This window comes from Saccopteryx leptura, chromosome X (assembly GCF_036850995.1).
Source record: "Saccopteryx leptura isolate mSacLep1 chromosome X, mSacLep1_pri_phased_curated, whole genome shotgun sequence".
Lineage (NCBI taxonomy): Eukaryota > Metazoa > Chordata > Mammalia > Chiroptera > Emballonuridae > Saccopteryx > Saccopteryx leptura.
Window position 1 is genome coordinate 71,238,620 of NC_089516.1, and position 27,608 is coordinate 71,266,227.

The following is a 27,608-nucleotide window of genomic DNA, read 5'->3' on the forward strand; positions in this document are numbered from 1 at the left end:
AGTGAGTTGAGGGGTCAATAGAGATAGGATAAGATTGTGTTTTTAACTTATAATATAGTACTATCCTGCTCAACCATATCTGTCTCAACATAATCCAAAGAATTGCTTTCAAAGTAGTTTGATCATTATCTGCTATAAGAAATACATTTTTACATCACAAGCTACCACATTTATATTTATGTAAAACTGAAACAAAAGCTCTCTAAACAGTATTTACCTTAAGTATATAGACATTTCATTAAATGAAATCATACAAAAACCCTTTTTTGTCTGTCTTCTTTCACTTACAGTATTTTCAAATTTCATTTCTGTTGTAGCATGTAGCAGTACTTCATTCCGTTTTCGGGCTGAATAATATTCCATCCTTTGGCTATACCACATTTTTCTAGTCATTAGTTGATTGACATTCCAATTGTTTTCATCTTTTGGTCATTGTAAATAACATGCTTATGAACATTTGTGTACAAGTTTTTGTATGGACATGCTTTCATTTTTCTCCTAGGAGTGAAATTGATGGATCCAATAGTAACTCTGTATTTCATTTTTTGAAGAACTGCCAGACTGTTTCCCAATGTGGCTTTGCCATTTTACATCCCTACCAGCAGTGTTGTGAAGTTTCCAATTTTTTCACCTCTTCTCCAACACTTGCTATTATGTAGCTTTTTGATTATAGCCATCCTAGTGTGTATAGAGTTGTATCCCATTTAAATAATGTAAATATCCAGCATTCACATTTCCTGCATTTGATTACTTGCATTTTCCTGATAGCCAATATGTTGAGCATCTTTTCACATCCTTCTTGACCATTTCTTTGGAAAAATATTATTTAGCTCCTTTTCCAATTTTTTAACTTGGTAATTTTGCTTTTTATAATTGAACTGTAGTAGCTCTTTGTATACTCTAGACACAAGTTCCTTATCAGATATATAATTTGGAAATATTTTCTGCCATTCTGTGAATTCCCTTTTCGTACTTTTGATAGAGCCATTCGAAGCTCAAAAGTTGTTAATGTTAACAAAGTCCAGCCTATCTATTTTTCCTTTGGCTGATTGTAACTTTCATGTCATATCTAAGAAACCATGGCCAAATTGAAGGTCACAAAGATTTACATCTATTCCCCGTATTTTGTTAAACTTAGCCACAACAATTCATAGTAATTCTCTAACATAATCAAATATTCAGCCAATCAATCATAGGTGGCATTATGAGCTCAACCTTCTAAAGTGGAGACTTCTTTGGGTTTTATTCTGTCTTGTGGGGCCAACAGCCACTTTGTTTACAACCTACTTTCATTATTTCCAGTCATCTAGTTCAGATGGGTGACTGTCCTAGCCTCAAAGATTTCTAAGGAATAGAAAGCAATTCTCATTCTTAGAGTCTGTAGTATGGTAAGAGTCCAAGAACTTAATTTGTTCTGTCCCTAATTAATCCAGTTTCTTGCCCTGCTCCACCAATATCTATCTGGTCACTTTTACAGTCCTTCAATGTAAGAATAAAAAGAGCCCTAGGACATGTCTCTGTGTAAGGGAGTCCTGAGTTTCTGAGGGCACAGAAGCTTGGTGAAATTGTATTTTCCTGAGGTGAGAATTCAGAGGTTTCACTGATTTCTAAGACAGGTCTAAATTCTCATGTGGCAGAAGGGAGATGGGGGCCAGAGAGGGGACAGGAGTTGCCCAACAAGCTTGAGGTAGGACTGGGAATAAATCTGAAGCCAAATAGAATTGAATTTTGGATAACTTGTAGAGTATCCTTGTTTGCTGAATTTGCACAGCTAATTGTGACTTGCCTGTAAACACTGAGGCAGGGTCCAAGGGCATCTTTGCTTGTTCCTTGGCCCAGGCTCCAAAGTGGCTGCCAACGCATGCCTTCCGTGTACCTATTCCGTTTTCAAAGTCCTTGTCTGTCCTCCCATTCTTTTACCTTCCTTTACCCGGCCCTTCTCTCTGTTTTGCCCCGTCTCTTTTCTCTGCACTTCCCATCTTCCCTTCTCCTCCCATGCTGGCCACAGTCTTCCCCTTGTTCCCGCCTCCCTCTCCCTACGCCACATCCTGTGGGGTCCCTCCCTCTTTCCAAGTCCTTCCCTGCCCCTCCTCCTCCTTTCCCACATCCCCCCCCCCAGTCAAAGTTCAACAAGCTCCCCACCCCCACACCAGACCCCGCGAAGGGTCAGAACGGAGCGAGCCCGCTGGGGGTGCCTTGGCTCCACAGTGGCTGCCTCGGCGAGCACGCCAGCACAAGTCCCGCCCCCCACCCCGCAGCAAGCAAAAGTGCAGCTGTGGCCCCTCCCATTGGCCGGCAGGCCTGTCAGCGTGGGGCCCTCACGCAGGCGCCCGCAGGAGCTTGGTGCATAAAAACGCAGCCTAAGAGCGGGGGGCTGGGGAGAGGAGAGGGAGAGCCAGCGAGGCAGGGCTGGAGGGAGTGGCTGGCAGCCAGGAGCCCCGTGGAAAGAGCGAGCCAGCGAGCGAGCTAGGGAGAGTAGGGGAGACCGAGACTGACCGGTAGCCAGGCAGGCGCAGGCAGACGGACGCACGCCGGCACAGACAGACTGAGTTGGCGTTGGGGAACCTCGCACTGGTCCCTCTCGCCTTTCCCTTTGAAAGCCAGGATTTTGCCTTTTCCGTGGCGCCCGAGACAGAATGCTGGACTCCGCCGACCTCAGCGCAAGCTAAGATTTTTCAGCTAGGGAAGAAAAATCATCTCCATCCTGAGTAGGGGGGGAGCAATCTCCCCTGCCTCCACCCCCCTCCCCCCCCATACCAAACTCGGGCTCCAAACCCAGCCCTTCCCTAACCATCGACTTCCTCCTATCTAGAATGGTGGCTGTATGGACAGTCTGACAGAACAGAGACTGACATCTCCCAATCTGCCGGCCCCCCACCTGGAACACTACAGTGTTCTGCATTGCACCATGACCCTGGATGTGCAAACTGTAGTCGTTTTTGCTGTGATTGTAGTCCTCCTGCTTGTCAATGTCATACTAATGTTTTTCCTGGGAACGCGCTGAATGGAGTCCAGCCACCCGAGCTGTTTCTAACTCTCAATTTGATTTCATCCAGAGAACCACCGAGAAAAAAACAAGAGAGACAGGGAAAGAGAGGGAGAGAAAGAGCAAGCTGTCTCACTCAGGGGGGAAAACGTTTTGAGCTTCAACATGGCCTCGCTGTGATATGTATGACGCTGGTATATTATCTCTCCCTACATCTTTTGTCATGTTATGTCTTTTAAGTATGCCTGGGAGTGTAGTTACTTATTGCTTGGGTAAAATTGTTGGTAAAGAAATGCTTTCTATTCAAGTGTGCCTGTGTGTATGCATTATCCATTTATGTGACTTCACGGAGCAAGCTCTACGTCCTTAAACGGTGGCTTTGCTGTTTGTGGTGCCTTGTCAACTCATTTTCTTGAAAACTATCTTTAAATTCCATGAGGAAATTTTAGTCAAAATTTCTTTCTTGCTGTTAGGACTGTATTTGGGTTTGTTTGGGGGAAAGGGGACTTGTGGGAAGAGCAGGATGGGTTTTTGGCATCTTAGGAAAGACAGTCTTGCGCTGATGTTTAGAAGAAAATAACGGTAGAAAGAATGAACTTAGAGAAAATGATTCTTTAGTCTCTAATGAGAAGGGAAAATTTGAGAGATGATGTGTTGGGGTATACTGCAGTTGGTGACTCTGTCTTTTCTATCTCAATTTGATGTCCAGGGTTCAGAATTTCCAATTTGGAAAATAGCCACCTTTAAAACATTTCTTAAATCATTAAATATGAATTTCTTTGGAATTATGGAATGGATTGAAAAGCATTATCTGATCTTTATGAATTGGCAAGAAAAGACATTGGCGAGCTGTGTTTGTATTCCTTTTACCAAAGACTACCCCTGGATTTGAATTTAAGGATTTTCTCTGTGTGTCCTCCAAAAAAAGGAAGAAAGAAAAAAAGAGAAAAAGCCAGCTCTTTATTCACCTTTGGAATAATAATAGTAATTGGATTTGGATATTCCTCTTTTGAGTAATCATTTGCAATGATGTAGTTTGAACTACATTTTTAATAGAACTTGCTAGTCCTGATGAAAAAGTGGTGTTTTTACTTTTTATTTTTTGCCTCCTTGTTTGTTCTTTAAAGTCAGAGGTGTTTCTAATTGAAAGATTTCCATAACAAAATGAAAGTATATATCTTGATAAGTAGAATTTTGAGCACCCCTATTAATTCTGGATGGAATGGGGTATGAGCTGCTGAATCCATGAGCTAGAAATAGCATTCCAATTTGACATTTAGTTGAATGTGTGTATCAGATGGTAGTGGAAGTGGTTACTGTTATTATTACTATTGTTATTATTTTTTATATTTCTTTTTCTGCTGAGAAAGCTTTGGCAAAGATGGGGGGAATGTCTCTGATGCCATTGTGCATAATACTGGTTTTCCTCCCTTCCCCCAACTGCTGATATAGGCAGGTCTTTTTCATTCCGTTGCTTACCTGACTTGAAATAGTGCTATTTCTGGCTCATGTAGCAATGAATCAGGGAGTATACACATCCACACACATGTACCCCCACACCCATGTGGGCGGCTGCTCATGTATGATGTGCAATTCTGCTGGCATTGTGCTCTCAAGTTCCATAACCTGTTGTTTAATCTTTTGGAAACTAATTATGAAGGGAGAGGGGCTGTGAAAGGGGCTCTTGAAATTGTCCTGACCTCAGGACCCAGGAGGTATTATTTAATGGCATCAGAAAAGATTTTGAGTCTTGAGGTGTGCTGTCTTTGGCTTGGCGTGGGTGAGAAGTTGATTTTAAAAATTGGATTTATACTATAGTGTAAACATGATCTGAGAAGTTTAATGGCATTGATACTATTTATTCTTTGGTCCTTTTGTGGGTCCCCCCCACTTTCTTTGCAAAGAGAATCTTTTAAGACATTCCCCCCCCAACTTAGCTCTAGTGATAAAAATGCTTATATTTTGACTGGGCACTATTTTTTGAGACAGTATTGAAGAGTGAGGAAAGGCTTTAGGGTGGGCACTAAAGTCCTGGGTTCTCTTTCTTCAGTGGCTCTTTGACCTTGGGCATTTTTTATTCCTTCTCAGTAGTTTTGGGTTCCCTATAACATTGGCATTTGGGGGTGGTTAGACTAAGTGACCTGCAATTTCTTGCCTTCTGTGATTTTGGTTGCTCTTAAGCACTTGAAATCAGAAAGGGGTGAACTGTCAAGACAAGTATAAAGGAAAATGAAATGTTAATCAATGGGTAATGGGAGTTGGAGGGGCAGAAATATCTGGTTGCTGGTATGTAGAGAAATTCAACAGATTCTTTCATGTAGCTATGTGATAAAACCACTACAACAATAGAATGCTTTTTGCTTCTTTTTTTTTCCCCCTGAGGGAGAAGGATTCTCTAAAGCTGTTCTTTGAGCCAGATATATGACAAAGTAGTGTCATGAAATGCCACGGCCTTCATGACTGGATGCCTGACAGGCACTTGGCAGAAAGTGTTTGCTCATGTATGTGTGTAGGTTGTGTAACAGTATGTTCGTGGGTGTGTGTGCACACGCTTCTGTGTGTGGAGGGTGTGGGTGGGGGGTGTACACTCTTGAATGTGGTTGGAGATTGGTTGTGCTAGAAATGAGGGAAAACAGAAGGGCATGCATTGAGTTTCACAGTTCTGAATGGTCTCCTTGTGCAAAAGACTATAGGATTTGACTGGTGCTAGGATGGGTGGGTGTTTCCCCTACCAGTCCTCCCACCAACCCCCACAACTCCTTAGGCTAAAGGAGTAGCTTCAACGAACCCTTCCATCAGCAATTTAGTTGATGAAACTTGTAAGCATTTTTCCGATTAATTTATCTCTAGGCAAATAAGGCAATGTTGCTAGCCAGATGGCAGGCCACCCTAGAGCAGCTAAAAGGGAATTTGGGAAGTAGAGAACCAAAGTTGGCAGTGTGACTTTTTACTTCTGTGAATCCTAAAGGTTTGGCATTTTTCCCTCAGACTTGTGAAGGTATGCAAAAAGAAAAGAGTGGGAGAAAACGAAAAATGCAGCCAGAGGAGTGGACTCCTCTGCATTTTGACATTTTTCTTTTTTTTTCCCCTCTCCTGCCTCTACTTTCCTCTTCTATCTTTGCTCTGTCCCCTGATACAACCTTCTCCCCACTCTGTCAGTGGGTAGGTAAAAAAGAAAAGAGGGATTTTTCTCTCTGATTTATCTCAACTTTTCACAACAAAATTCCTTATTTCTTTTTCTCCTCTCTAACTGCTCTGGGTAGAGAATACCCTTTGCTACTAGGAGGGTGAAATTCCAGCTCTGGAATTTCGGCTTCCAGCTCCCTACCAGGGCATTCAAGAAAATAACCTTAGCTGGTATCCTAGCAACCTGTGCATTACTCAGCTCCTGCTGAGCTCTGGATCCCACCCTTTACATGTCCTGGCACCAAGGCCTCTGGAGAAAGGAGGCTTGAGCCCGGCAAGACTTGGAGAGATGTCTTGAGGGAGAGGGCAAAGAAAGCAAGATCCTCATTGCCTGCAAATGTCCAGAAAACATACATAGAAGGCATATAGAACCTAGCCTTCTTGGAGCCATGGGACTGTTTATTGAGAGGCTCCTGGGTTCAAATCCCTCTTCAGTTACTGCCTTCTCCTTTACATTAAATGAGCCATTTCACAGCCCAGCTTTAATGCAAGGAGTTCTTCAGACCCTGAAATTTTTTTTTATTATCCTGACTTTTGACTGAGGCAGGGAGAAGAAGGAATAGTATGGTGGAAACAAACTGAGAGTGTTTTTCCCAATTGACACAGTTTCTCTTTGTCAGAACTTGCAACAGTTCTGAGTAGTTTTTGACTTAGAAGGCTGGGCAAATTGGGAAGGCCATTTTAATTGTGGGGATAGTGACAGGCTTTGGGCCCTGGCTAAGATTCTCTCATCTGCTTGTATGTGTGTGATTAGTGGGCTCAGGAGCTGAGGGGTCCCAGTGAGCCAGTGGGTGAAATCCAAAATTTTCTGCCCCCTGTGGTGAAGCTCAGGTTGAGAGTGCTTGACTGTGACTGGAGGGCACACTCTGGCAGTTGTAGGGATGGTGCCAAATCATGTCCTCCTAGCCTTTGTCTTCCATCTTGGCCTTTGCTCCCCTTGGCCTGTGGAGTGCTTGCTGTGGACAGGGAAACGATTGGGAAGTGAGCCTAGTCTCCCAAAATAACTGTCTCCTCAGAAGACCTCCCACAAAGCATCTGGATCCAGCCCCAGTGGCTTTGCCCCAAGAAGTGGGATGGAGATGGAGAATCTTAGACTCTCTAGCTCTTATTTCTGTCTCTGAAACTTATTCTAGGCCAACTAAGTCTCTTGCTTTCCAAGAATCCTTGAACAGAGCTTAGTTCTTCTGATATCTGCAGAGAGTATTTCCTGTTACTAGGTGGGTCTACCTCTCAACAATATTTAGCTAATTGTGTTTTGCCCTGGCACACAAGTACAGAGTGGATAAACTGGAAGGGGGAAGGGCCTAGAGGGAAGAGAGAAGACTCAGGAAACATTCCAGCAATAGAAGTAGTAATAATCTCTTGCAAGAGCATGGGCCTATGTTGTTACAAAGCAATTTCACGTCCTAATTTTTATTGTCACATTAGCCTTGTGAAGTAGGTAGAGATGATTGTTATTCCTAGTTTTACAGTTGAGGAAACCAAAGGTCAGAGAGATTGGTGGGATAGGAGTGGGTCTTCTTTTCAAAGTGAGAGGGGGGAGAGGTAGAGTTGTGTGAAGCTGAATGGGTCCAGGTGGAGAGAGTCTCCCCTAAAGTCATACTAGCTTCCTAAGCTACTTGCTTAATTTTTAGTGTTTTTCATACCTTTCACTTCTATAGAAATTTTGCACAAAATTCTTTATTTAAGAAAATGCTTCCTTTTATCTTGAATATACGTCATAGTTCCCTTTAGTCAAATGAAAAGTCACTATTTGAGATCTTCAAGGAGAAAGGCAGTGTGAGTTGATGGAGCCTAAAATACAGAATGTTTTGAAGGAGCTGCCATTTTCATACAATTGTTCTTCCTTTTGCAACACTCTTATATTTCTATATTTCTTTACAAATGTGCTTCCCAGGGCTGATCATGCTACTCCAGGTGCATCCTCATCAGGATCCAGTACAAAGGGACTTCGATCTGTCTGTGAATTATCTAATAATGCAGCCTTGTACTGGTTCTTCACCTTCACTGAACATTCAAAACTTCAATGAGTTTTGAATACCCATGCCAGATCCCCACGCTGAGAGGTTCTGACTTATTTGGCATGAGATAGATCCCCAGAAACTTTTATTTTTATTTTTAAATTTAAGGCTCCACGAGGTGATTCAAATGTGTTGCCAGGGTTAAAAGCCACTGTATTAGCCTTTTGGGCTATAGGCTCAAACACTGTCTAGCCCAGCCTTCTACTTTAGTGTGAGCTTGGCCTTTTGAACCAAACTTGTTAAATTTTATTTTGTTTAGTTGATCCATTATTCTAGGTGTTTTTTTTTCCTGTGATTTTTAAAATTTTTCATCATATCATGCTACATATTAGCAGTCTTTTCTAACATTGTATCAGTGAAACTTTTATTTTATTTGGTTGATCTATTCTTGCATTTTTTTAGGGGTATTTTTTTATGCCATGACACAAACTAGCACTCTTCTAGGATTGCATCAATTGAAAACAGTATCATTCAAGTTCTTGATTCAAATGTTCAATATGATGAGGTTAGTACTTGTTCCTCTGACATCTCACCAGATCCCCCTTTTGGTGTTGGAGCTTATTCAGTTTTGTATATACCTGGTCAATTAGTGCAGAATTCATTGTGGCTCTATCATCATCTATCCTACCAATATGGATAATGTGGCATGCTAGACTTCTATATTTTATAGATACCAAGATGGATCCTAGGTTCATAGCAATCATCTACCAAGCTAATGACCAAAGATTATGAGTTACTTGGCACCTTACTCCTGGTAAATCCTGTTGTAGGCTCCATGGTTCCCTGATTTCTCTCAACAACCACAAACTCTGTGTTTCCTAATGAGGTCCAGAATTTGCCTGAGAGTCAGTGCTACTACTGTAATTTCTGTGTATTTCTTTCTCCTCTTTGGGAAAGCAGTACAGTATAGATAATAACTTTAAAAACAGAATATATTTGGTTTCCAAGGAGTTCAGGAAACTCTTTGTGCATGTTTCCCTTGGTTGGCTGAATTGTTTCCATTAACCCACTGGTCCTCCTCAGTCCTGTTTTCACAGTGGAATCACTTGGGGATTTAACAAACTAACAATTTCTAGAATCTCTGAGGGAGATCTGATTGAGTTGGTCATAGTGAGGCTCTGGATTCAATAGTTTTTAAAAGGTTTCTGTGGTGCCAAAAATGTTTATCCAGGCATGAGAATGACTGCTATGTTCAAGGGAAATGCCAGCTCAGCCTGAATCAGGCTTATCACAGACATGAATAGGCAGGATTTACAGAGGGTAAAATGTTATTCTAGGATTTTGGAAGCCTTGACAAATTCTAGGGGATTGTGCCCACTATGAAAAGGAGAACACAGCCCTGGAGAGTGAGTAGTCTGAGCAGCTATTTGGACTTAATATTACCAGCTGTGAGATGCTTTGAACCATTCAGGAAAAAAAGTCAGTTCCTATGCATTTATTGCTGGGTGACTTTTGGTAAATTACTTCTTCTCAATGAAATTTGGTTTCCTCATCTGTAAAATAAGGTTAGGTTAATTAGATAGCTTCAAAGATTTCTTAGAGTTCTAATGATCTGTGCTTACTTTGTGATTTATACTCAGATCAAAATGACAAAGACTATTATTATTCATAGCCAACAGGTAAGCTAAAGGTTACTTTTAGCAGGGATTTCAGGGTTAATAGAATTTCTTTCCTTATTATATTTGGCTTAGGTTTCTTCTAGAACAACTAAACTATAGGTTGTATTTATTGAGCACACACTGGCTGCCAGCAGTTAAGGGAGTCTTAAAGTGAGCTGAGTGGCAGGGGGGTTCCAGTTTTCAATTTAGCATTTGTTAAAGAGACCTGTCACATGGATAACTGAGAGTTGCCTCTTATATATAAAATACCAGTCTCATAGGTCTGGGAAAGCAAGGGGCTGGCTGCTTTGACAGCTCAAAGCCCCTTCCTGCAATATTTTAAGTAGCCATTCATTTAGTTAATACTAACTACTACTGTTAATTAAAATTTCAACAGATAAAGTTCCCTTGTTATTTCATTGGCTCCTCCCCCCAAACTGGAATTAGTTGAAGAAACTGAGGCACAAAGGGATTAAACAATTTACTTGAGGTGACAGAATCAGGAAGTGGTAGTTCCTGGCCTAAAACTGAAGCCTCTGGATACCACATCCTGCAGTTCTTCCAGTGTGGCCTTCATAGTGGACTCATAGTAATAAGAATGTAGTCATGACTTTTTGAGAATTGAAGGGATTCCATTGACATAGAGCAGAACCCAGGAGGAAAAACTGAAGAAAAGAACCAAGGTATAGCCTGGAGGAAAAGTAAAGGTTAAGGGAGGGATGCATATAAGGTCAGTTCTTCCTTGCCTTTATCACTGTTCTGTGCACGTTTCAGGCCTCTGACAGGAGTTGGGCATTCAGTTTTTGAGCATCAATATCAAGAGTTGGTAGCAGAGAAAAGGGAAAGTTGTGTCTAGATGGCAGAGAGGCTAAATAGGCAGGGCAGACTTTCTGTAGGAAAGAAAAAATAAAAACACTGGAAATGGCCTTGGGATCCCTGGGAACAAACTGTGGCCCTATACCTACCTTGCTGCCATAACTTGATCAAGGCTTTTCCCCACTAGACCTCAATTTCCAGGTCACTAAAATGAGCTGTGGATTCAATAGAAGTGCCATGTTCTTAAATGAAATTTGAGCCAGAAGCTTTTATATAAAACAGGAAAAAGCAGAACTTTTCCAGTTGAAATGGGTCTGGGACAGAGGTGGAAGACAAAGTCTAGAGATCCAGGCAACCATCTTGCCAATGAAAATCTTAGTTGTGAGGGGAGCTGGAATTAGGAGCGTGGGCATGGCTATGCCCAGCTCAGCAAGACTGCTTTGAAGATAGGACAACCTTGGGTGGCAGAGAGGGGCTTTCATTTAAGTGACCAGGATTCACAGAGAATCACACAGGGGCAGAGATTAGAGTACTTTGGAGATCTGCAGCATGGCTTTCCCTTCCTATTTTGCAAGTGAAAAAACTAAGATACTTAAGGGAAGGGGACTTGTTCAAGGTTCAGTGATAGGCATGGAATCCTGACTTCAAATGAGGCCCTTGCCGCTTGTTATGTGCTACCTCTGCTGCAAGGTGTTGGTGCTATGCTCCCTTGGCTGGATCAGAGACCCAAATGCTCTCAGGTTTGCTTGCAGAAAGCAAGCTACCAGAAAGGCTGGGAGAATAAGATTATTATGTAACCTCCTAGAGGGGAGCAGACCTCTCAGTAGGCCTTAGGGTGCCAGGCATCATGATAGGGATGGAGGACAACAGAATTTGCTGCAGACTATATTTGTTCTTTTGAGGCAGGGAGGCCTGGATGTAGCCCTGTGCTGCAAGGCCATCCACCCTCAGGGCCTGGAGGAGACCAGCACTGAACATGCATGGACAGCTCTGGGAATGTTTCTGGCAGTTCTGATCTCTTTGCCTGCCTGCCTTCATTAAAGGAGGATAAACCGTGCACCTCCATGCCCATCTGGCTGCAGGAAAGATGTGCTAAGAGCCCACCCCCAACCCCTTCAGAGTGCGGTGCCTAAAGGCAGCAGCTACTTTTAGCTGTACCTCCCACAGCCGCGCCTCCACCCACTCTCCTCCTCCTCTCTCCATGAACCCTGGTGTTTGGCAGGGGGTCTGGGAAGTGTGTGCTTTAGCATTGGAAGACAGGCAAGGGGGAGCCAGGAATCCCTCAGAGAGGCTGTGATAGGCCTGGCATAGTGGAAGGGCTCAGAACAAAGGCAAAATAATAAAACTACCTTGTGCTTTGGGCTCAAATGGAGTGGAAGGATTTATTAATTTGCTCTGGACCTTGCTACTGGTTGAGGTGCTTTCCTTGAGAATCCAAGTTGAACAGGAGGGCTCAGCTGATTTATTGGATAGAACAGGTATAGATAGTTTCTATACTTGAATTTAGAGAAAAGCACCTGGAGATAGTGGATGCTCATTTAATTCTTCACTTTCCCTCGATTCTTGGCTCTCCCTCTTGAATATTGTCTTACATTTTACACTTGATTTTGCATTGCCTCACTTTATCTTTTCTGTGGCCCTATAAAATAAGCAGAGCAGGGCATATTTTTATTTTACAGATGAGAAAAATGAGGCTAAAATCTTGTTATACAGTGTTATGGCCTCAGGCCTTGGAAGTTATTGTAACATCTAAGGTTATTCTGGACAGCTGTAACTTCTAGAAAAGGAATGTTATAGCTGTCCTGAGTCTAATTCCGTCATTTTAAATGCTGGAGAACTTGGCACAGACAGAATAAGGACTCTCCTATGAAAAGGCAGTATGTTTGTGGGAGTATTGGAGCTAAAACATTGTCTTGCAAGGCTGTGAGTTCCTGGACCTGTAGGCCGACAAGCTTCTCTTGTCTTTCAGAGGTGGTGAGGGAAACCTGTATGCTGTAATAAAAGGGAAAGGGTCAGTGAACTAATAGTTTGTCGTTTTTTAGCTCTGTGACCTTGGGCAAGTGATTTAGCCTCTTTGAGAATCTGTGAGAGCTCTCTGAGACAGAAATCTCTGGATGACTGCTACAGTTGAGGGGTCAGACATTTGGTAAGCCCTATCTCAAGGTTTTGTTATTGAAAGACATACATGTGAATAAAGAAGTACTGCCAATGAAGACTGAAAAAGATAATTGGATGACCTTAAACAAATCCAATTATCTTTTTTTTTTTTTTGGCTATATTTTTCTGTATCACATCATGGAGGACTCTGTTTTAATTCTGTTCCTTGAAAGGGTAGAAAATAAGAAGCTTTCTTTTATTTTCCACAGCTTCATCTACCCACCTGGCCACATGCATGATGCTGTGAATAATGACTACCTTTCTCTCCTTGGCCCCTGCAGAGCTAAATGAGAAATTTAGAAGAAAGCCAGAGTTAATTGTGTTTTTATTTTATGCTTTCTCAAGTCCATAAAGCCAGGACCACACAGGCACTTGGAAATTGAAACCAATTTTCAGCCCCTAGGTCCTTGGCTAGGATTTGTGGTGAATTGTTACTGGATTTTCATTATATGATTAACAGCTGTGTTAGAAATAGCACTTTCTTAAAAAATGACCTACTTTCACCTTTATACATTCTTCACCTTTATCTGCATCATTTTGCTTGGAAAATTCTCATTGCTCCCAGGGCAGGATGAGAAGATAAGAACTATTATATAGTCTTACTACCAAACTGGTCTTTCTCTCACAACCCTATGAAGTACACAAGGCCAGGATTGTTCTTCCCATTTTGTGGCTAAGGAGATTAAAACTGAGATAATTGGTTTGATTGACTGAAATCAGTACTGACTTTTAAAAGCAGTTGTGAACTAGGAAGAACATAGTATATAGTGATACCTGTTGTCAACTCACCCATACCAAGTGACCTTGGGCAAGGAGTTTGTTTTAAAGATGCCTTCTGTACTTTGCTTCTATTTAGGTCTTGTAATAAAAGTTAGTCAGGATAGCAGAGAAAACTAAGCAGATGCTACTAGATAACTCTGGTTGGCACTGAACCACTAATTGTAAATTTATGTACATCTATTTGACCTACTATAAGTCTACCCAGATATTATATCATTCAGGAATACATAAGAGGCCTTGCCAAATACAGAAGAGTGACCCTAGATTCTATGGCCCTTCATGTCGTTCTTTCTGTAGACTTATCTGGTCATATTCTTAAAGACTAACTAGGCTTTGAGCCAAAAGCTGCCTCATTACCATCACTAGTTCCCACAGTCATCCCAAAGAACGGGGAAAAATGATTTGGATAAATCCTATCTCATTTTGCCTAAGCTTTGGTGATGATTGTATGCCTTTGAGACTTTATTCATTTTACTCTGAGTGGCTCAGGCCACTGGGAAAAGGAATTAAATGACAGGTTTAGGAAGTCAGCCAGTAGCTTGTGCAGGGCTAGAGAGGGCTTTGCTAGGATGAGACACTTGTAGGTGCTAATACACATGCATATGTCTCCACTGTCTTTTTGTGGTGGTGGTGGTGGTGGTGGTGGTGGTGGTGGTAGGAATCAGATTTAGTCCATGATACTTAAACTGTGATAAAGTCTATGGATGAGAATGAGAAAGTACCTAATATAAGATCATTGAACCCACTACCTCAGAGTACTGCTAAGGAAAGTGAGGCCTAGGGAGAAGCGAAAACTTGCCCAGAGTCTCAGATTTAATCCACAGCCCTTGTCCTGTTCCTCTTTATACCTCCTAGCAGCTAGGCTTAATAGTTGTGAGACTCCTTGTATGAATGGAGTAGTGGCTAGGCCTCTTGGGAAAGCATGTATGGCTATCACATTCAGGAAGTGACAGAGATGAACTTTGAGCCCAGTCCTTTGACCTGGTTAGGAGCAGATTGACCCAGTAGTCTTAAAGGAGAGCTGTTAGAAAAAACTGGGAAAGGAAAACTGGTTTAGCCTTGTTGTCTATCCATGTCCTCTATCCATACCTATGCGTGCATGTGCGTGCACACACACACACAGTAGAGGTCACATGTGATACACACTTCCACATACTCATACACATGTGCAGTATGTTTGGGAAACACATGGGACATATGGGGTTCTCTTTTACATTAATACACTTGGAGTAGACACATTCATTTAAACATGCGGCATATTCACACTTAATACCTACACAGCGTAGACAGGGTACAGACACACATGAGGTATACTTATGCAGATTTGTGTGTGTGTAGACACACATGGATGCATATAAAGAACAACTGCATAATCATAGGGCACATACACATAGGATACACACAAGTGGGGCACACTGAGATACAAACTCAGATCTATTCCTGTCTGCACACTACACACTCCTATCCCTGACACACTCCTAAGGACTTACATAGACAAACAACCCTTCCCCAGTGAGACATTTGAACACCTATGGGACACACTCACATGGCCTACACACTCCTCTGGGACACATTGATGCAGAACATATCCTACACCTAGGGCCATCCAACTGTCCCAGTTTTCCAAGTGGACACAAAAGGCACTGGCCCTATCTGATGGACCTCTTATCAATTTGCTCTGGTTCCCCCTTCCTTTATTTTTGAAATTAGGACTTAAAGAGCAGTGAACACAGGAACAAAAAGGTTGCATGTGTTATTACAGTCTCCAGAAGGTACCAAGTAAAACTTAGAACTGAGTGTTCAGATGTCGAGTTAACAGGCAGATGGAGAAAAATGGAGATGTTTGGACACTGATCAATGCAGAAAGCTTTAGTCTGCTTTAACAATCCACTTATAAACCATTATGGAATTATATGATTTTAGAGTAATGTCCTAGAAAACTTAAAGTAACTAAATAATAAAGTTTGGTTTCATGAGAATGAATGAACAACTTGGACCTGAACTACTAGATCTAAATTATGGGTGGAAGTCAAAATAGTAGGATGCATGAAGCCGGCAGAGGTCCAGACTCTCCCTGTCAGTGGTGGGTGGAGAGAACAGCGACAGCTTTAATGGCCACAGCCTTGCCCCTAGGCATAGCAGCTTGGCCCATCTGGCCCCACTAATGAGGACCTGCTATTTTTAATTTCACAAGCTGGAAACCAAGTCAGGGTGTCCTGGGGAGGCCTTTCTGGCCCTTGGTAAGAAAGGCTGGAGCTGGAAACAGGAGGACCTAGGCTGGGTCTGGGTGAAGGGTGGGAAGCAGCGACATAGGTGACCAGAGTGTGGCAGGTCTGTCCTGGAGCAGCAGCCTCAGAACTCCAGTGGGTTACTGTTTACTGTGACAGCCTAATGCCAGTTCCTCAGCTTTGGACTAGAAATCAAATGTTCTAGTCACTGCTCTCTGCTTAGGGTATGCCTGAGTCAGATCTTCCTCGTCTACCTGGGTCTTATTTTACCTATAGGTAAAATAGCCATTTTTGCCTCCAGATTCTGGCAAAGCTCACATAGGCCAAGATGAACAAAATGCTTTGGAGATGTGCTTGTTCTTTACCTACAAAGCCATACCTCCCCTCCCTCCCTAAGTTTGTCTTGGTGTCCATCAATAGCCAGACTTGACTCCTGTCAAAGTAGCCATAGAAAGAAAAAAGGCCAAAGAGGGGGCAGGAGGAAGGCAACCTCACAGGGTCAGTTTGGTAAAAGGTATGCTGGTGTCACCCCACCTATACAGATGCTTTTCAGTGCCGAGTAAATTCTTTCCCAGAAAACAGGTTTGGGGGATTTAGGTAGTCCTATAGGTTTGACTCCTCAGGAACCCTGGATAGTGAAGGAAAGTAAGGGACACCAGGAACAGGGACTTCTTCCTAAAAGTTCTGTCATATGCCAGAGGAAGCAGCTTGGAGTGCCAATTCTAACCCTAAAAGAGTTCCTTATTCTATTTTGTTTTCAGGGCCATTTCACCTATTCTGTTGAAGGGGGTGGATTAGGGACACAGACCATGTAACTTTTGTTCAGATTTCTCCTCACTGCATGAATTTTGGGCAGAGTTCCTCTGAGCCTCAGTATTTTGGTCTATAAAATGGGTTTAACTATGAAGTCTCAGGATTGGTGGGTATAAGAATTCAGGACTTAAGGTTGTAAAAAGTGCCTTGTAAAAGGTTGAACTGTTTTGTTGCAGTTTGGATTGTTTGGTTTATCCAGGTCATGATAACAGGTAATTTGGAGGTAACCTAAGAGCTTGTCTTCATTTTATTTCTCCACCCTATGTCTTTTTTTAAGTCAGGAATGTCTCTATTTTATAGATGGGGATACTGAGACACAGAGAAGGAGAGGGCAGCCTGAGGGTACAGGATATAAGTAGTGGTGGATTCAGGATGAGAAGTTATGCCTTCAGACTGTTCAGTCCTCAGGCTAAGTCATGAGGGCTCTCTGGAGCCCAGCCCGCACAGCGGTGTCCTGCTTGCCCATGAGAAGCACACTGAATGACCCTTCATTCTTTCCACAGCAGCTCACGTCCCACTCGTCTCCTGCGTGTTAGAGGCAGCGAAGCGTTGGAGAAGATGCTAAGCTGTTGTGAGAGGAATTGTGCGGCCTGTGTAAGCCACTGCAGGAGGGTCCCTGAAAGCACTTGACCCACCTTGGTCACCCTCATCTCCTCACAGCTTCCTGGGTACAGAAGCCCCGTTTGTCTGACCTACCTAAGGACTTAGGCAAAAAAAAGGTTTCTGAGGAAATGTTTGAGGGCATTAATCTGTGGAATATTTTTCCAACTCTTGAGGGATAAGATGGTGAAAATCCAAAAACCAAAGCTGGGAGGGAGAGTCCCTTGCGACCATCCGGGCTATCTCTCATCTGGCCTCAATGTGGACATTAAAACTGGGCTGTCTTTTTTTCCTTTAGTGTATTTTCTCATGTACCACAGACTCAAGCTGGGCCTGATTTCCTGGACCCTTTCTAGCTTATATTTGCTCATTTTTAACCAGCCCAGGAGAGGGTGGGTAGTTACACTGAGATATAGTGGTGAGAGGAAAGAGGCAGAAAAATCTGTGGAGCTCTTGCCTTCAGTGCTAGGCATTGGGGAAGAAGGCTTTTTGTGTCATTGTTTATCTGTCCTGCTGCTCATACATTATTTTCCAATGGTCTGCTGATTGGCTGGCTATGGGAGTCTAACCTAGTTTGTTGCTATTTTCACTTATGCTGCCAAAATCTGTAGAACAACTACAGTACTTCCCTTTCTGGGGGATTAGACAAGTAATAATGTGTTTGGGGAAATGAGGATAAAAAGTTATTTTCCATTCAAGTTGGAGAGCTCAGAGAGTTGCATACGGAAGGGTTAGCCACCAAAACCCTGCTAAAAGTTGCCACACATTTTCTTCAGCTCTTTGGACCCTAGACACTTCATTTTTAAATACTTTCTTTTTGAACAGGAAACACATTCACATGGTGCAAAATTTAAAAGGTGCAAGAGGGTTCCCAGTGAAAAGTATTCCTCCTGACCAGCTTCCCAGCTTTCTCTGCAAAAACCACCATTGAGTCCATATACAGAAATGTTCTGTGGATATATTAGTATACAGGCATACCTCAAAGATTTGGTGGGTTCAGTTCAACACTACCACAATAAAGCAAATATCATAATAAAGCTTGTCACAGGAAATTTTTAGTTTTCCAGTTCATATAAAACTCATGCTTACCCTATACCAGGGGTCCCCAAACTTTTTACACAGGGGGCCAGTTCACTGTCCCTCAGACTGTTGGAGGGCCGGACTATAAAAAAAACTATGAACAAATCCCTATGCACACTGCACATATCTTATTTTAAAGTAAAAAAAAAACAAAACCGGAACAAATACAATATTTAAAATAAAGAACAAGTAAATTTAAATCAACAAACTGACCAGTATTTCAATGGGAACTATGGGCCTGCTTTTGGCTAATGAGATGGTCAATGTGCTCCTCTCATTGACTACCAATGAAAGAGGTGCCCCTTCCAGAAGTGCAGCGGTGCCGGATAAATGGCCTCAGGGGGCCGCATGCGGCCCGTGGGCCGTAGTTTGGGGACCCCTGCCCTATACTGTAGTCCATTAAATGCACGATAGCATTATGCCTTAAAAACAATGTACATATCTTAATTAAAATTACTGATAAAAAGAGCTAGCCATCATCTGAGCCTTCAGTCGATTGTAATCTTATTCCTGGTGGAGGGTATTGCCTTGGTGATGTTGGCTGCTGACTGATCAGGGTCATAGTTATTGAAGGTTGGAGTGGCTGTGGTAATTCTTAAAATAAGACAACAGTGAAGTTTACCACAGTGATTAACTCCTCCTTTCCGGATTTCTCTGGAGTATACAATGTTTGATAGCATTTTACCTACAGTAGAACTTCTTTCAAAATTGGAGTCAATTTTCTCAAACCTCTCAAACCCTGCTATTGCTTTACTAGGATTCTGTAATATTCTAAATCCTTTGTTATCATTTCAACAATATTCACAATATCTTCACCAGGAGTAGATTCCATCTTAATAAAATCCTTTCATTTGCAAAAAAAGAAAAAAAAACAAATCAGGAACTGTGAAGCACAATAAAATGAGGTATGCCTGTATATGTATATGAATGTGGCCCTCTTTCTCTTTTATATGGTAATATACTTTGCACTCTTCTATATCTAGCTAAAACTTGGAGGTTCTTTGATCTTGTGGGGGTGTGAGGATGTGCTGTACAGAAGAGAGGTTAAGAGCATTGATTCTAGAGTAAAACTACCTGGGTTTTGGTTCTGATCCTGTGTGACCTTTAACAATTACTTTATCTCTCTGAATCTTGGTTTTCTTATTTTAAAAATGCTTATTAAATGAATTAGTGTGCCTGACCTGTGGTGGCGCAGTGTATAAAGCGTCGACCTGGAAATGCTGAGGTCGCCGGTTTGAAACCCTGGGCTTGCCTGGTCAAGGCACATATGGGAGTTGATGCTTCCAGCTCATCCCCCCTTCCCTCTCTCTTCTCTCTCTCTCTCTCTCTCTCTCTCCTTTCTAAAATGAATAAATAACATAAAAAATTTAAAAGAAAATGAATTAGTGTATGTAAAAACTTAGATTTGTCTCTGACAATTAAGTATTCACTAAATGTTAGCTGTTTTTTTCTGGAAAATAAAAACATTAGATTGTGTGTCACAATCTCTGGGTTCTCTTCTGGCCTCTGTGCCTGAGATAGCTGAATGGCTTCCTATGTACAAGCTAGTTGCCTCATCTTTAATATGTATGGTATCATCCCTACTCTGCTTTTCTCCCAGAGTTGCTGGGAAAATGCCATGAGCTAATGAATTTGGAATGAATGTGAAAGCAATTTAGGAACTATGATGTGCTGCACAGGAAAAGGGTGCTCCTTAATCTTACCACAGAAGCAACTTTGGACAGTTTGAACCCAGTGCTCAGAACTGGGCAGAGAAGTCTGGCAGTGGAACTCAAATGGGTTCTGCTGGCAGTAGAACTCAAATGCCATTTTTGCACTGTAGTTCTGTTCTGGGTAGATGTATCCCATGGCAATAATTTGAAGTAACCCAGTTTTGTCCTCTGATCTTTCTTATTTTACTCCATCTTTCTCTCTACTTCATCTGTTTTCATGTCTTTTATAATCTCTTGTCAAAACCCCGCTTTTAGAAGCGAGGCAACAGCATCTGTCAAAAATGACCCCGACTTTCCACTTGAGATAACCTAGTCCAATTAGTTCAAGGAAGAGCCAGATCTGTCCAAATTTATACTGCAGGTTGGTAACAAGCCAAGCCTACAGCCCTCTCTTCACATCCTATTTTTTTCCACTAGTATTTGCATTTTAGTGTGAATTTGAATTTGAGATTCCTTAGTAAAGATATTTGTAGTGAGAGAGATTCTGAAAGTGTCTCTGCTTACCCTTCATCCTGAGCTTTTCTTACTCGTTACTTTCTAGAGTCAAACTTGTTTAGGGCCCTAAGGTAGGAAGAGGCATGTGCTGGTTGTAATAGTGAATGGATGAATTCTGTAAAGCAGGAGGAAGAGGAGCTCCAGAAAATGTGTCAAACAGTGATCTTAAAAGAAGCTCAGGGAGAAAATATTGGAAGTTTTTAATATATTAAATTGTTAAACACATCATTATTTAATTTATATTTTGTGGAGATTTTTATGAAACATACTACATTAGTAGCATTTAGATACTGGGGTAGGTGTTTATTTTTTTAACTAATTCACAATTTTTAACCAAAAATGTTTTACAACTATCCTTCTAAAAGACCTGTTTTCTAAAAGGCTTGTTTTCTAATCTTGGCTGTGCTGCTGACTGGCTGAACACATTAGGAAACTTCTCACTAGAACCTCAGTTTTTTTGTTTTTGTTTTTTTTTTTAATGTTTGTTTTTTGTTTTTTTTTTGTAAAATGTTAGACTGAACTAAGTGTGCTAGCTTTTGGGAGTCTCCAATGCTAACGTTCTTCTGACTGTAAGAATGTATTGACTATCAGGCTCTTGAGCCCAAATCAGAGTCCAGAAGTGTAGGTTCAAGCCCTAGCACCTTACTGGATGCTTTGTCCTTTAGTCAGCTGTCCTGGGTTCCTTCTCTTCCCTTCCTCCACCTTCTCCACATCGCCTAGAAGGCAGACACTGTTTTATATAAGCCTAGCTGACCTACTTGAACATCTTTTGCTACAAGTACAACCAATTTTCCTGCAGACAGACCTGATGCCCTCTCTCCAGGGCTCTGAGGGTGGGTCTGATTTTGCTTCTCTGTGTCCTTTCTGGCAGCCTAGGTTTAGATGTAGCATCCTTCTGTGAGTGAAGGATTCATCTTTCGTGACACAGTCTGAAGAGAAGCCAGCTTAGTCAGTTTGAATTCCCTGGGGCCTGATCCAGTGACTGCTCACTGAATACCCTTCATCCACCATTTACCATATCTGTTGAGAACCCAGACTTGTGCTCTATTTTGTCAGAATGAGCATGCCCACTTCTGAACAGGAAACACTGCTGCCACAGACCAGAGGCACTGACAAATGCCTTGACCCATGCCTTTCTCTCACAGTGAGCCAACAGGCACAGGGAAATCAATAAACTATTGGAAACTATTTTCCACTTTCTTATTAAATACAAATTCCTGCTTTTGTCTATAAGGGACTCCCCAGGTGATAACTGCATTCTCTTTGGAAACTCATACCAAGGCTCAGAGCCTTTGCAAGCCTATGTCCTAGGTGGGCATCCTCAGTAGACTTTAAGGTGGTTTAAGTTGATTGAAACATGTTTATTTCTTCTGTGTCATCTTTAGCTCTAGGAGCAGTTCACAGTGCCCGTGACTAAATGCTATTCCTGTTCTCACCACTAGATGGCCACATTTAAAGATGACTTGGAAAACTACAGTGTGTCCATAAAGTCATGGTGTACTTTTGACAGGTCACAGGAAAGCAACAAAAGACAATAGAAATGTGAAATCTACACCAAATAAAAGGAAAACCCTCCCAGTTTCTGTAGGATGATGTGGCAGCGTGTGCGCATGTGCAGGTGATGACGTAACACCGTGTATACAGCGGAGCAGCCCACGGCCATGCCAATAGAGATGTGGACAGTACAGAGGGAAGTTCAGTGTGTTCTGTGGCTCACTAAATTCGAATCCGTGACCAAAGTGCAACGTAAATATTGGCGTGTTTATAACAAAGCGCCACCACAAAGGAATAACATTACTCGGTGGGATAAGCAGTTGAAGGAAACCAGCAGTTTGGTGGAGAAACCTCATTCTGGTAGGCCACCAGTCAGTGACGAGTCTGTAGAGGCTATATGGGATAGCTACTTAAGGAGCCCTAAAAAATTTGTGTGTGAGCCCACATCGAACTGCACTGAATAGGTATGAAACTGGGAGAGTTTTCCTTTTATTTGGTAGAGATTTCACATTTCTATCATCTTTTGTTGCTTTCCTGTGACCTGTCAAAAGTGCACCATGACTTTACGGACACACTGTATTAGTTCCAACCTATCTTCTCTCCTCCTCACCCTACAAGATTTTAACATGGCATATGTAAAATAGATACAAAAATATGGCTTTCCCTACTTCTGTATGCCTTGTCCACCCACACTCTGGCTGTGGTGTTGATGACTACAGAGCTATGTATGAGGGAGGCATGGATACAGATTCTTCACGTAGTTTTTTAGCCCCCTCATGTTACCCTTCTGTAAACCTAGAGGAATGCCACCCCACCCCTTTCCAGGAAACCTCAAGCTTGCCTTTAAGTAACAGTCCAGGAAAAGTTAAGGCTTTCAGGCCTAGTCCCTGTGGAACTACATGAAGAATTCAAGAACCCAGGTGTAAGGCCCAAGATGGGTCACTATAGGAATTTGGGGCTCTTTGAGCCTGCTGTCTCTTCCTTGGGCTTCTCCTGGCCATATGTGAAGGTACGAAGACTAACAGAAATCCAAATGGGTGCCTGGAACTTAGTACATACAGAAAGTCCAAGAAGAAAAGCATGATTCCCAGGACAGGGACATTTTGGAGATGGGTCCCAAGTTCGCTCAAGAGACGGTAGACGTGAGGGTATCCTCTAACTTGGGATGACATGCTTTTGACCCAATTCATGAGAGGATTGCTGAGTCTTTTGTTTGTTTGTTTTACTAATAGTTTGTCTCTTCAAATATTGGAGGCTGACTTGTCAGGGTAGATTGAACATAGCTCTAGAAAGTTGCTTCTAAATTGTTATATATAGAGAGATGCTTCAAGAATTTTCCATTAGGTCCATTGAGAGCCTCAGTGCTGAATATCAGAGTGGGGGCAGGTGTGGAGAGGCAGCAGAGCAGTTTCAGACAGCCTCTCAAGGCAGACTGGGAAAATCCTCCTGACAAGCTACTATAATTCCTTAGCTTCCCTGGAAGCTGACACAAGATGAAGAAGCCAGGAAACAGAGTTTCAGAGATTCTGGTTTCTTCTGGACAATATAGTGCAATAAGAAGAAATTCTTTTACTTCAAACTGTGGCTGTAGCAAGGTTAAGACACTTCGTTTTAGTATGATATATGATTCAGCATCTCTCAGGCTGCTTGTCAAAAATGCAGCAGTGATTTTGAGTAGGGCGTCTGTGGACCACACATTTAGAACTTGCATAATGGGTCAAAGCCACCTGTGTGGTGTCAAAAGGTCGTGGAATAACTTGACAGTAACTCCTATTTCCAAGATGTTATGGAGATGCAAGCTGATGTTTATCAGATTGGAAGCTGCTCTGGTGTGCGAGGCTTCTCTGACCAACAGGATCATTGTTGATGATCCAGAAAGATGTCTTCCCTCTGGTCTATGCAATTCTTGTCTCCTTTGGCTGCATTTTTTTTCTAAATGAGGCGTTCTCTCAAGATCAAACTTTTGTTTAAATTTGATTATTGATTTGAGAGAGAGAAAGATTGTTTTGTTGTTTCACTTATTTATGCATTCATTCGTTGACTCTTGTATGCGCCCTCAGTGGGTATCAAACCCACAATCTTGGCATATTGGGACAATGCTCTAACTGAGCTATCTTGCCAGGCTAATAACAAAATCCTAACTACATGAAATTTGGGGCAGCAGCTGGTCTCATCTTAGAAACTTCTCAGTCCACTAGGTTGAGCTAGTGGCTGAAGTTTCATACCAGAAGAGTCCATTTCTGAGGTCCAGACCAAACAAACGATTTCCTTGATATATTTGGTCACTGTTATAACTGAGAAAACCTTGTACTTCTTTTGAAAGAGGTACCGAAAGAGGTGCCATTCTTCGTTATTAGTTTGTAATGAATGAGAAAGTGTATTGGATGCTTCATACCTTAAGACAGTTTTTCAATTGCAGGTCCGTAGACTGGTCCAACAGAAATTTTGTATCGGTCTGGGAAAGAGTTAACCACCTTGATGTTGTATGAAGATTATAGTCTCAGTGATCTTAGTTGAATTCGCTTATGCTTAGGGTGATTTCACCTTTGCAATCTCTAAAATAATTCTCCTGTTTTCACTGGTCTTCAAGTGTAAAAAGCTTGAAAAAAATTGCCTTAAGACACTTGTCACGGTTTCCCAAGCTTTTAGGTCCTGGCAGGTGTTAGTTGGTTTGTAACCAAAGTACATATTGTCTTCTGGATCAGGTGGTCTGTCTTGCTTTTGAGAAACTTTATCTGCCTCAAGACTTGCCTTTCTAGATCAAGCCACCCCAGCTGCATTTAATGTCTTCCAGGTGTAGGTGAACCCAATAGTAGATTTTTCATATTATTTTTTCTTTTAATTTATTTATTGTGTTTACATAGATTCAAGTGTCTCCCCAAAAGCACCCCCCTACCCCGTATTCCCCCTAACATTTCCCCTGCTCCCTTCCAACAGCTCCCTCCCCCCTTCCCTTCAGGTTTAATTCCATTCCTCAGTTCACATTGTTCCTTGGATTCCTCAAATGAGTGAGGTCATATGATATTTTTCTTTCTCTGCTTGGCTTATTTCACTCAACATAATAGTTTCCAGGTATATCAATCTTGCTGCAAAAGGTAATATTTCCTTCTTCCTCATCACCCCATAGTATTCCATTGTATATATGAACCACAACTTTTTAATCCACTCGTCCACTGACAGACACTTGGGCTGTTACCAGTTCTTCGCCATTGTGAACAATGCTGCCATAAACATAGGGGTGCATTTCTTTTTTTTCAGTTGGTGATATGGTATCCTTGGGATATATTACTATAAGTGGGATGGCTGAGTCAAAAGACAGTTCTATTTTTAATTTTTTGAGGAATCTCCATACTGTTTTCCACAGTGGCTGCACCAGTCTGCATTCCCACCAGCAGTGCAGGAGGGTTCCCTTTTCTCCACATCCTCACCAGCACCTATCCTGTGTTGTTTTGTTAATGAGCGCCATTCTGACTGGTGTGAGGTGGTATTTCATTGTGGTTTTAATTTGCATTTCTCTAATGATTAGTGATGTTGAACATTTTTTCATCTGTCTATTGGCCATCTCTATATCCTCTTTGGAGAAGTGTCTATTCATTTCTTATGCTGATTTTTTTTATTGGATTGTTTGTCTTCCTGGTGTTGAGTTTTACAAGTTCTTTATAAATTTTAGTTATTAACCCCTTATCAGATGTATTGTCGAATATATTCTCCCATTGTGTAGTTTGTCTTCTTATTCTGTTCATATTGTCTTTAGCTGTGCAAAAGCTTTTTATTTTGATATAGTCCCATTTGTTTATCCTGTCTTTTATTTCATTTGCCTGTGGAGATAAATCAGCTAATATATTGCTGCGATAGATGTCTGTGAGCTTACTGCCTCATAAGATGCTTATGGTTTCATGACTTACATTTAAGTCCTATATTCATTTTGCATTTATTTTTGTGCATGGTGTAAGTTGGTGGTTTAGTTTCATTTTTTTGCAGGTAGCTGTCCAATTTTCCCTACACCATTTGTTAAAGAGACTGTCTTTACTCCATTGTAAGCTCTTACCTCCTTTGTCAAATATCAATTGTCCATAAAAGTGTGGGTTTATTTCTAGGTTCTCTGTTCTGTTCCATTGATCTATATGCCTGTTCTTATGCAGTACCAAGCTGTTTTGAGTACAATGGCCCTGTAGTATAACTTGATGTCAGGAAGTGTGATACCTCCCACTTTATTTTTCTTTTTCAAGATTGTTGAGGCTATTCATGTTCTTTTTAGGTTCCATATAAATTTTTGGAATATGTGTTCTATATATTTGAAATAAGTCATTGGTATTTTAATCGGTATTGAATTGAATTTATAAATTGCTTTGGGTAATATAGACATTTTAATGACGTTTATTCTTCCTAACCATGAGCACGGTATATGCTTCCACTTGTTTGTATCTTCCCTGATTTCTTTTATCAATGTTTTATAATTTTCTGAGTACAAGTCCTTAACCTCCTTGGTTAAATTTACTCCTAGGTACTTTATTTTTTTGTTTGCAATAGTGAAGGGGATTGTTTCCTTAATTTCTCTTTCTGAGAGTTCATTGTTGATGTATAAAAATGCCTCTGATTTCTGTGTATTAATTTTATATCCTGCCACCTTGCTGAATTTGTTTATCAGGTCCAGTAGTTTTTTGACTGAGACTTTAGGGTTTTCTATATACAGTATCATATCATCTGCAAATAATGATAGTTTCACTTCTTCTTTTCCAATTTGGATGCCTTTTATTTCTTCTTCATGACTAATTGCTGTAGGTAGGACTTCCGGAACTATGTTGAATAAGAGTGGTGAAAGGGGGCACCCCTGCCTTGTTTCTGATTTTAGGGGAATTCCTTTCAATTTTTGTCCATTAATTATGATATTGTCTGTGGGTTTGTCATAGATGGCCTTTATCATGTGGAAGTATGTTCCCTGTATTTCCACTTTGCTAAGAGTTTTGATTAAAATGGGTGCTGGATTTTATCAAATACTTTTTCTGCATCTATTGAAATTATCATGTGGTTTTTGTTCTTCCTTTTATTTATGTGGTGAATCACATTCATTGATTTATGAATGTTGTACCATCCTTGCCCCTCCAGAACAAATCCCACTTGATCATGATGTATGATTTTTTTCATGTATTGCTGGATCTGGTTTGCTAATATTTTGTTGAGGATTTTAGCATCTAAATTCACCAGGGATATTGGCCTATAATTTTCTTTTTTTGTTTTGTCTTTGCCTGGTTTTGAAATCAGAATTATGCTTGCCTCATAAAAGGAGCTTGGAAGTCTTCCTTCCTCTTGAATTTTTTGCAATAGCTTGAGAAGGATAGGAGTTAGTTCTTCTTTGAATATTTGGTAGAATTCACCAGTGAAACCATTGGACCCCAGGGTGTTTTTTTGGGGGAGCTTTTTGATAACTGTTTCAATCTCATTTTGTTGTTATCAGTCTGTTTAGGTTTTCTGATTCTTCCAGATTGATTTTTGGAAGCTTATGTGTTTCCTTGAATTTGTTCATTTCACCTAGGTTGTTTAATTTTTTTGGCATACAGTTCTTCATAGTATTTTCTTACAATATTTTGTATTTCTGTTGTGTCAGTTGTTATTGATCCACTCTCATTTCTAATTTTATTTAT

The 27,608-nt window shown here is 41.3% G+C and overlaps 2 protein-coding genes across 12 annotated transcripts in view; both read left to right on the forward strand.

The window, feature by feature from the left end:
- Window positions 1-27,608, forward strand: part of ARHGEF9 (Cdc42 guanine nucleotide exchange factor 9) — a 285,865-nt gene that overhangs the window by 113,882 nt on the left and 144,375 nt on the right. For 2 of the 11 annotated variants that reach the window (XM_066357438.1, XM_066357440.1), the window contains exons 1-2: window positions 3,012-3,180; window positions 17,089-17,179. The exons of 2 other annotated variants lie outside the window; for them this stretch is intronic. In XM_066357438.1, coding sequence (XP_066213535.1) covers window positions 17,144-17,179 — 36 coding nt within the window. In that variant the 5' untranslated portion in view covers window positions 3,012-3,180; window positions 17,089-17,143. 7 more of the 11 variants (XM_066357439.1, XM_066357443.1, XM_066357446.1 and 4 more) reach the window with 5 other exon arrangements.
- LOC136386108 (uncharacterized) lies at window positions 2,377-3,004 on the forward strand. The gene has a single exon (XM_066357471.1). It carries the CDS (start codon window positions 2,825-2,827, stop codon window positions 3,002-3,004), a length of 180 nt encoding a protein of 59 aa, XP_066213568.1. The 5' UTR covers window positions 2,377-2,824.

Coding starts and splice junctions, on each gene's coding strand:
- LOC136386108 (XM_066357471.1), top strand. CDS start 2,825: ATGGACAGTCTGACAGAACAGAGACTGACATCTCCCAATCTGCCGGCC.